Source organism: Myotis brandtii, unplaced genomic scaffold, assembly GCF_000412655.1.
Source record: "Myotis brandtii unplaced genomic scaffold, ASM41265v1 scaffold929, whole genome shotgun sequence".
NCBI classification, from domain to species: domain Eukaryota; kingdom Metazoa; phylum Chordata; class Mammalia; order Chiroptera; family Vespertilionidae; genus Myotis; species Myotis brandtii.
In genome coordinates, this window is record NW_005371832.1 from 312,153 (window position 1) to 322,398 (window position 10,246).

Here is a 10,246-nt window from a genome sequence, read left to right on the forward strand (position 1 = left end):
GTTGCCCGTTACTGCCCCCCTGCCGGCCTGGTCACCCCACGCAGACTGCTGTTCAGTCATTTGGTCGTCCCCTACTAACCCCCCTGCCAGCCTTGTCGCCCCATGCAGCCTGCTGTTTGGTCATTACTGTTACTGTGACGGTGTCCCAGACAATTTGCATATTCCTCTATTATTAGTATAGACAACAATAAAAGCATAATATGCTAATTAGACCGGATAGCCAAACGACCTTCCGGACGAAGCTGGGGCTGCGAGGGCTGAGCCCCTTGCACGAATTTCGTGCATCAGGCCTCTAGTATAGATATATATGCCTGCATATGCATATAAACTTTCTAGAGGGATACATAATAAAATGTTAACAATGATTAGTTCTGAGAAATAGGAATAGAAAATCATAAAGGAGATGAGCACTTTCCTCTCTATCTTCTATCCTTACATACTCAATATTCAACAAGAAATTTTTAAAAAAGAAAACAAAAGTCATCCTGTAGCCGTAGGTACCTATAACACCCATATCTTGGTTCCTACCTACCATTCCTAACTAAAAGGAAACACTGCCTCGAATAACCTGTAACCCTGACTAGATCACTCTAAAATTTATAAGGTTTGTGCAACACTACCTTTAAAGTTTGCTGAAAGTTTCACAGAAAAAACAAAACTTAGTCAGATGTTTATCCATACCTATACAATCCCTGATGTTGGTGATTGCTAACTAATGTTTTTCAGGATCAAGCCCAGGATATTTTGTAGGACCAGGGGGTGAACCAGCTAAAATCACCTGAGACTGTCTGGAGCAGCCTAAAGAACCCTTCAGTGACCTCCACGTGAACTTTCCTCATTAAAACACAAAATCTCCACCCAGGGGTAGATTTGCAGAGATTTCCCATCATTTTTGAACGTGCAATGTATGTTTAAGCATGTTTCCTAACTGCGCAAGCGCTGGCATCTCCCTACCTATACATGCAATGGCTAAGTCTACCTTGATGCTAGTGCATGATTTCCCCTAATAAATATGGATTATATACTTGTCCTTGCTTGCTGGCTCACAATAAAGTTCCTTCTCATAAAATCATCTTTTTACTGGCAACTACTGAGCATTCAGATCCAGTTTGGTCGGTAACATGATTCTGCATATGGGTCAGCGTAATAAATAGTGGGTTGTTTGGAGATCTTGAGACAGAAATCAAAGAAGTATTCAAACACTAATGAAGGCATGTAAAAAGGATAAAGATGCTAGTGTGATGGGGCTTCCACATATCTGGGATAATACAAACATCAGAAAGAATCACTGTAACTGAAAAATGATCAGAAAAGCAAGGACCACCCTAGTCAGTTTGGCTCAGTGGTTGAGCGCCGACCTATGACCAATAGGCCACAGTTCAATTCCCAGTCAGGGCACATGCCTGGGTTGCAGGCTCAATCCCTAGTGTGGGGCATACAAGAGCAGCCAATTAATGATCCTTTCATCATTGATGTTTCTATCTCTCTATCCCTTTCCCGTCCTCTCTGAAATCAATAAAAATGTATTTAAAAGAAAAGCAAGAAAGTGATTATTACAAGAGTCAAGGTAGCAGTTAATTATGGGGTAGGAAGAAAGCATACAGTGGGTTTCTAGGATGCTGGAGATGTTCTACTTCTTGACCTGGAAAATAATTTCACGAATGTTTGTTTCATAATTACTTATTACACTGCATATACTTGCTGTGTACACACACGCACATATTGTACTTCACAATTTAAAAACAAAGATATAAGTTTTCAGGAGGAAAAAAAGTCAAATAAAAACAAGAGCCTTTTATAAAGAGAATGACAATATTTTACCTGCAAGAGTAAGTAGGCTCTCCTACTTTAAAAACGCGACCACAAAGATGAGAAGGTTTGTTTGCTTGTTCAAGTTTTGGAAATCCAAATGCAGGATCTTCACCACAAATGTACCATTCCATTGGTCCCAATAAGACAAGCTGTGCCAGCATGTCTTCTCTCTGTGGAAAAGGGTTGGGACCCCTGCAGTAGATTTTGGGTACATAGTGGGCTAAATGCTGGTATACTTCTCTAGTGAGGTCAGTAGACTGCAGCCATTTCTGTAAACAAAGAAAAAAGAAAAAATGTTTTAAACAATGTCAATAAACTACTAATTTGAATAAATCTACTCTATTTTCTTTTAGGTACAAAAATAATGGTAAGAGTCTTATAAATTATTCTGTTGACAACACTCATCACTGAATGTCTTCTTTCCAAAAAGGGCAAAATTTAAAACCAAATCCAAACTATTTTAGAATTCTACATAAAGTGAAAGTAAAATTAAAGTGAAAGGAGCCCTTCTTCCTCAACTCTAGAAGCAATCTTCTGTAGGCAGTACAGGAAAATGACCACATCAAATTGTCATATAAATCACTAGCCACTGAGCCCATTCATTTCTAATGCTCTGTTCAAAAAATTTTTTTTCAATTTCTTTACTAAATTATTTTCAATTACATTCAACAGACATTATATTAGTGTCAGGTCACAACATAGTGATTTGGCATTTATATACCTTATTAAGTGATTACCCTGATATTATGACTGTGATTTGGATTCCCTTTATCAGTTGGCCGACAGGAACAGCATGTAGTGAACATCAACAGTCAATACATTACTTATATTTCCGATTGATTAATATGAGATGACATGCCACTCTTATGAATATCAGTCCACAAGAGACTTTGTTTCACCGATATGGCTTCTTTCCCTGATCAACCTCACTATAAGCCCTTTCCTCTTCCTTCTCCCTGCAATAAACAAACCAAAAACTGCCACTTTTTTGTTCCCAAACTTTTTTTTTAGAATATATTTTATTGATTTTTTACAGAGTGGAAGGGAAAGGGATAGAGAGGCAGAAACATTGATGAGAGAGAAACATCGATCAGCTGCCTCCTGCACACCTCCCACTGGGGATGTGCCCGCAACCAAGGCACATGCCCTTGACTGGAATCGAACCTGGGACCCTTCAGTCCGCAGGCCGACGCTCTACCCCAGCCATGGGCAAACTACGGCCCTCGGGCCGGATCCGGCCCGTTTGAAATGAATAAAACTAAAAAAAAAAAAGACCGTACCCTTTTATGTAATGATGTTTACTTTGAATTTATATTAGTTCACACAAACACTCCATCCATGCTTTTGTTCCGGCCCTCCGGTCCAGTTTAAGAACCCATTGTGGCCCTCAAGTCAAAAAGTTTGCCCACCCCTGCTCTATCCACTGAGCCAAACCAGTTAGGTCTGTTCCCAAACTTTTATGTTCAACTACCTTTGATAATTACATTGATAGCAAATGGATACTGTGGTATTGTTATTTATAATATACTAGAGGCCCAGTGCATGAAATTCATGCACTCGGGGTGGGAGGGGGGTGGGTCTCTCAGTCTGGCCTGTGCCCTCTCGCAGTTTGGGAGCCCTCGGAAGATGTTCAACTGATGGCTTAGGCCCGCTCCCCACGTGGGCCTAAGCCACAGTCGGACATCCTTAGCGCTGCCATGGAGGTGGAAGATGCTCCCGCCACTGCCGCTGCGCTTGCGAGCCCTGAGCCCAGCTCAAAGCTTCTGGCTGAGTGGCGCTCCCCCTGTGGGAGTGCACTGACCACCAGGGGGAAGCTCCTGCATTGAGCTCTGCCCCCTGGTGGTCAGTGCGCATCAAAGCGACAGGTTGTTCCGTTGTTTGGTCAATTTGCATATTAGCCTTTTATTATATAGGATATTTGGCCTTTTCCCCATTCCTGGCAGATCTTTGATAAAACTCTTGAAATTTCCAATCTACAGACCTCACTAGAGAAGTGTACCAGCATTTAGCCCACTATGTACCCAAAATCTACAGCAGGGGTCCCACATTTCGTAAGGGAGATAAAGGTGAAAGGAGTGTCTTTTGTTATTTATCACAAGCCTCTTTGAGGAGCTGGTTGCCAGGGGAGCCAACCCAGTGATTAGAAGGTTGAAACTTACAGTCTCTACCTCCAGTTCTGGGACAGGAGAGGGCTGGAGGCTGAGTTAATGGCAATGATTTCATCAATAATGCCCACATAACAAAGCTTCCATAAAAATCCCTAAATGTTGGCTTTCAGAGTTTCTGGGTTAGTAAACACACAGAGGTGCAGGCACAGGGCATGGAAGCTCCGCACCCCTTCCCACATACCTTGCTCTATACATCTCTTCCATCTGGCTGTTCCTGAGTTGTATCATTTAAAAATAAACCAGTAATCTATATATATAAAAGCCTAAGTGACCGTTCGGCCGTTCACTATGATGCACACTGACCACCAGGGGGCAGATGCTCAACGCACAGGCATGGAAACATGGAACAGACGACTGATGAATCTCAGAGGGAAGGGGGGAGGGTGGGAAGAGATTGACCAAAGATCTTACATGCATACTAGAGGCCCGGTGCACAGATTCATGCACCGGTGGGGTCCCTCAGCCTGGCCTGTGGGAATCGGGCCAAATCTGTGCACTGGGCCTCCGACATCCCCCGAGGGGTCCCGGATTGCGAGAGGGCACAGGCCAGGCCAAGGGACCCCACCGGTGCACAAATCTGTGCACTGAGCCTCTAGTCTAGTAAATAAACTAGATGTTCTATCAAATGATTGAACACAAAGAAAGGATCATGCAAACTCCCGATTTGTAGTCAACTCAGACGAAGTTGTGGATAACTTGAGGACAGTGGTGAAGCAGGAAGTCTTGTGGGACTGAGCCCTTAATCTGTAGGATCTAATGCTAACTCTAGGTGTATAACGTCAGAATTGAACTGAATTGTAGGCCACCCAGTTGGTGTCTCAGAGAATTACAGAACTGCTTGGTGTGGGGAACCCCCCCTCACTCACACACACACACACATATTGGGCAGCCAGAGTATTGGTTTAAGTGTAGAGAGAAAAACAAGAAATAGAGTTTCTCCTTTCAGATACCAACTCAACATGTCCAAAACTGAACTAATGATCACCCCACACACACACCAAAACTCCGCTATTACCATTACTTCCCTATTTTAGATACCAGCATACACTTGGGTTTCTTAAATCTTTATTGCATCCATCCATTTCTTTCTCTCCATCTCCACAAGCATTAACTCCACTTAGTCCAAATCCCCCATTCCTATCTTTCACCAGAATTAGTGCAACAATGTCTTAAATGGTGATCTCCACACCTCTTACCCTTCTACAGTCCATTTCCCAACCTCACTACCAGAGTGATTCTTGAAAAAGTCAGCTTCTCCTTGTACTGAGAATCAAGTCAGCTCTCCTAACATGATTTACAACGTCCCTGCCTTGTATCAATACCTTCCGGTTTTCTCCTCCAGACCCATATTGGCTCCTTTCTCTGCTTTATAAGGCTATTTTCTACTTATTTTTCAGATCTCAGCTTATGTTTCACTTTTTCTAAGATGCCTTCTTAACCCATTCCTCTCCCCCATCTCCCATTTCCATATACCCCCAGGTCTAAAACAGAAGTTGGCCTCAGTGGGCATTTAGTAAAATCTGCTAACTGAATGACTACAAGTATGTTTACACTACTTACTGTCACATTACACTAATATTGTGGAAAGACTCTCTATGTGGTTTCAATGAAAGCAAAGATAGAGCAGATCCAGGTCTGCAGACTCCAAAAACTAAACCAAATAAGCCCTAGGTAAAGCATTCTTCAAACCACTTCCGTTCTGTTCCCTTTCTATTTCCTGAAGTCTTTTCCCTGTATTCTGTCACTTACCCCTGCCTTCACTGCCAATTGAGTTGGTATGTTTATTTGCCCTCCATACTACTGTTCAAGTGATGTCTAACACCGTAAAACAACAGTATAAGATCTTCATTTTAACTATTTGTACAATCTTCAGCCCACTTCCTTCCAAAAATAACATATAAAAAGAGATTTTAAGTATTCATGAGGTGTTATATATTAACTTTCTAATCAATTTCACATTGCAGATAGCTTTTACTAAAATGAAAAAATCCTGTTCATAAGTTATGGGGCTGTATGGCAGCTTTATGCAGGTAGGAAAGAGACTAAATTATTCTTAAAATAACAGCATTTCTTGACAGACAATCCCACAGGTTTAAGAATTTTTTCTCCATTTATTTATTTGTTTGTTTATAAATCCTCACCCAAGGACATGCTTAGCAAGAGGAAGGGGGAGAAAAGGAGGGAGAGGGTAGAGGGTGGGGGGGCGGGGTGAGAAAAAAGGCCAACAACATCAATGTGAGAGAGAAACAATTGGTTGCTTCCTATATGCTCCCTGCCTGGGGATAAAACCTGCAACCCACGTATGTGCCCTAACTGCAGCCTTTCAGTGCATGGGACTACGCTCAACCAATTGAGCCACAAGGCTGGGCTCTTTCCCCTTTAGAGCAGTAGCTCTAAATAAAAATTACATACATACTTCAGTAATTATAAAAGTGACAAGAGCCCTAACCAGTTTGGCTCAGTGGATAGAGCGTTGGCCTGCGGAGTGAAGGGTCCCAGGTTCGATTCCGGTCAAGGGCATGTACCTTGTGATGTTTAAATAAAAGTGACAAGAAAAAAAAAAGTTAAGGCCCTGGGCTGGGGTAGCTCAGTTGGTTAAAGCATCATCCCGATACACCAACGTTGCAGGTTCTATCTCTAGTCAGGGCACATCAAGAAGCAACCAATGAATGCATAAATAAGTGGAACAACAAATCAATGTGTTGTTTTTTTTCTTTCTCTAAAATTAATTAAAAGGCAAACTAGAATCTAATTCTTTGAACTAAAAAACCATTTTTTTTTTTTTTGGTTACATCCAAGGGTAAATGTCTAGTTTTTCACCCATTGCTAGTAAACCCTATTTAAAATATGAATATAGAGTCAAATTATCCTAAGCAATTTACTGTTTATGAATGAAAAATTAAGCATTAAGAGTCAATGGATTCCCAGGTGGGTACTAGAATTAACGAGGGTGGGAGGGGGTGGGGGGAGGTCACTTCATAAATCATATAATTGTCTAACCACTACACTTTATACCTGAAACTAATATGAAATAATATTGAATGTCAAATGTAATTGAAAAAAATATTCAAAGAATTCACCTCCATGATCCTGGAAAATTATGATTTAGGCAATCTTACTTTACAACACATTTAAAGATTTTGTTTTAAAAGCAACTTTTGTTTTTATTTTTATGTTCCCATTTCTCTTAAAACTTCGCTTGCAGCCCTGGCTGGTGTGGCTCAGTTGGTTGAGCGTTACCCTATGGACTGTGAGGTCCCAGATTCGATTCCCTGTCAGGCCACATGCCTAGGTTGCAGGCTCAATCTCCAGTAGGCACGTGCAGGAAGCAGCTAATTGATGTTTCTCACATCGATGTTTCTTTCTCTCTCTCCCTCTCTCTCCCTATAAAATCAATAAAAGTATATTAAATGTATATTATTAATAAGAACAAGCATTTCATTCTAAATATTATTTATCACACATTATTCTAAATTATTAAAAAGATATAAAATCTGATTCAAGAAAGGCAGGCATAGCCCTGGTCAGTGTGGCTCAGTTGGTTGAGCATTGTCCCTTGCACCAAAGGGTCACTGGTTTGATTCCCGGTCAGGGCATATCTCTCTCTCTCTCTCTCTCTCAAATCAATAAAAACATTAGAAAAAATGGCAGGCATATATTCCAAATTCAAAACCATGCAACCAATTAGCGATACTTTACAGGCATTTTAATGTTTTTAATTTAACAATATATAAATCAAAGTACCTTCACATGAGACTTCTATACCAGAGATACTGAATCAGTGATTTGCAACAGTGTAGATTAAAAGGGGGGAAAAGTTGCAAAGAGAAAGTGAGCAGGAAGAAAAACTTTCTGGTTGCCTTTCAAAATAATGGCTCATGTATTTCTCTAAAGAATAAAATTTACAGCTTTGCATATTAGTTCTCACTAATATAAGCTGATTATGTAAGTGTTTAACATGAAAAACTATTGAGATTTCTAATTGGCTGCATGTTAATTTGCCTTTATTTCAGACACTTGTGGCTGTCAAACCAATATGCACAACAGAGTAATAAACACTATCTTATTAGGAGCCCTCCATAGGGAAGTAAAGAAACTGTCAACTCATTCCACTAAAGTAAACATGTTATGACAATGTTTCCAAGAGCTTTCCTTTTTTGAATGCTATATTTAAACCTGGGGATAGAGAGCAACTACAAACACAACAATAAAAGATTCCCTAGAGGTTAGCTTCTTATTACATTATCTAATTATTATTCTATATCCAATTAAAACTGTATCCTTTAACCCCATTTGATTTTGCTTTCAAGCAAGGATAACCAACGCGTAAATTAATTGTAAAGCGACAATTGCTAGTCCTGAAATGGAGTTTTCTGGACTATAAATTATTAAGAAATATTTAAACAAATCATATTATGAGTTGTAAAAATGAAGTAAAAGCATTCACAAATAAAAATAATATGCAAACTCAATAATAAAAGACAAAAAAATCTAATTTAAAAATACACAAAAGATAGGAACTGAAAATTCTAAAGAAGATATACAAATAGCCAAAAAACTCAGGAAAAGATGGTCAACATCATAAGTCACAGGGAAATACAAATCAAAACACACCCAACAGGATGGCTATAATAAAAAAGACAGTAACAAGTGCTGACAGGATGTGGAGAAGTCCACATCCCTCATTTTCTGTTGGTGGGAATGTAAAATGATGTAGCCACTTTGGAAAACAATTTAGGGGGTTCCTCAAAACATTAAGCATAGAATTACCAGGTGACAGAGAAATTCCTCTCCTGGATAAAAGCCCAAGAGAAATAAAAACATATGTTCCTACAAAAAAACTGTACACAATGTTCATAGTAGCATGATCCACAATATCCAAAAAGTGGAAACAACCCAAATGTCCATCAACTGATAAATGGGTAAGTAAAGTATGGTATATGCTTACAATGAAATATTATTTTGCAATAAAAAGGAATGAAGTATTGATATATGCTACAATACAAATCTTGAAACACTGTTAAGTAAAAAAGCCAGAAACAAAAGACAACATACTGTACCATTCTATTTATATGAAATTTCCAGAATAGGAAAATCTATGGAGACCAAAAATAGATTAGAAATTGCCTAGAGATTGGGAGTTTAGGTGAAAAAGGGGATTGACAGCTAATGGGCATAGGATTTCTGTTTGGAGGTGATGAAAATGCTCTAAATTGATTGTGGTGATAGTTGCACAACTCTGTCAATATAGTAAACACCAGTAAATTGAACTGTGCATTTGAATTATATGTGGAACTTAAAAATTTTAAAGCAAAAAATAACCATAATGAGTATGTTATACTTGGGGAAAATATATGTACTTTTTAAGTCATGATCATCCATCGGAACATATTATAATCAGATCAGTGGAGCATGCAACATAGCAGACTCAAAAAGTGTTGAGAAAGTGATGCTTGTGGAGTCAATTCTACCAAGTAAAAGAGAAGACTGAGAAGGGAGGGCCTCTTTAATATCCTAAACGTAAAATTGTTGAAGATAGCATCTACATGTGTTGTTTGTGAAGCATACTATTTAAGATAGATGGGAGATCACAAATAGGGATCTCATAACAGGAGAAGCTGTGCGTAAATAAAGCGTGGGAAAGATGACACTAGTGCTTATTAAGTAATTTCAAATGGATGTGATCCCAACACACTGTAGTATCAGAGGTCTAAAGCAGCCGCGGGCAAACTACGGCCCACCGGATCCGGCCCGTTTGAAATGAATAAAACTAAAAAAAAAAGACCGTACCCTTTTATGTAATGATGTTTACTTTGAATTTATATTAGTTCACACAAACACTCCATCCATGCTTTTGTTCCGGCCCTCCGGTCCAGTTTAAGAACCCATTGTGGCCCTCGAGTCAAAAAGTTTGCCCACCCCTGGTCTAAAGGCTGGAATAGCTGCTTTCTAAACTTGTTTGCCCTCTCTAAAATTTACTTCTAACCTGAGAAAACTTTATCAATTCATTTTGGTTTGTCTCTGTCACAGGTTTTATAATTGGCTTCCTCAGGAACCTCAGCAAGTTGAAGCTCTAATCTACTTGGTAGCTTGTACTTTTAAGACTGGGAAAATTGCCGAAACCGGTTTGGCTCAGTGGATAGAGCGTCGGCCTGCGGACTGAGGGGTCCCGGGTTCGATTCCGGTCAAGAGCATGTACCTGGGTTGCGGGCACATCCCCAGTGGGAGATGTGCAGGAGGCAGCTGGTCGATGTTTCTCTCTCATC

At 39.8% G+C, this 10,246-nt stretch overlaps 1 protein-coding gene across 17 annotated transcripts in view; it reads right to left on the reverse strand.

Annotated features, from left to right (window-relative positions):
• UBR2 (ubiquitin protein ligase E3 component n-recognin 2) overlaps nucleotides 1-10,246 on the reverse strand; it is a 138,919-nt gene that overhangs the window by 127,947 nt on the left and 726 nt on the right. For 14 of the 17 annotated variants that reach the window (XR_001360527.1, XR_001360526.1, XM_014532981.1 and 11 more), the window contains exons 1-2: nucleotides 2,550-2,771; nucleotides 1,822-2,081 (exon numbers count right to left, since the gene is read on the reverse strand). Coding sequence is in view for 15 of the 17 variants with exons in the window: in XM_014532981.1 (XP_014388467.1) it covers nucleotides 1,822-2,081; nucleotides 2,550-2,618 (329 nt within the window). In the remaining 2 variants the exon portion in view is untranslated. Of the gene's footprint in view, nucleotides 1-1,821; nucleotides 2,082-2,533; nucleotides 2,772-4,161; nucleotides 4,203-10,246 lie in introns of those variants that run through there. The other 3 variants (XM_014532983.1, XM_014532982.1, XM_014532979.1) reach the window with 3 other exon arrangements.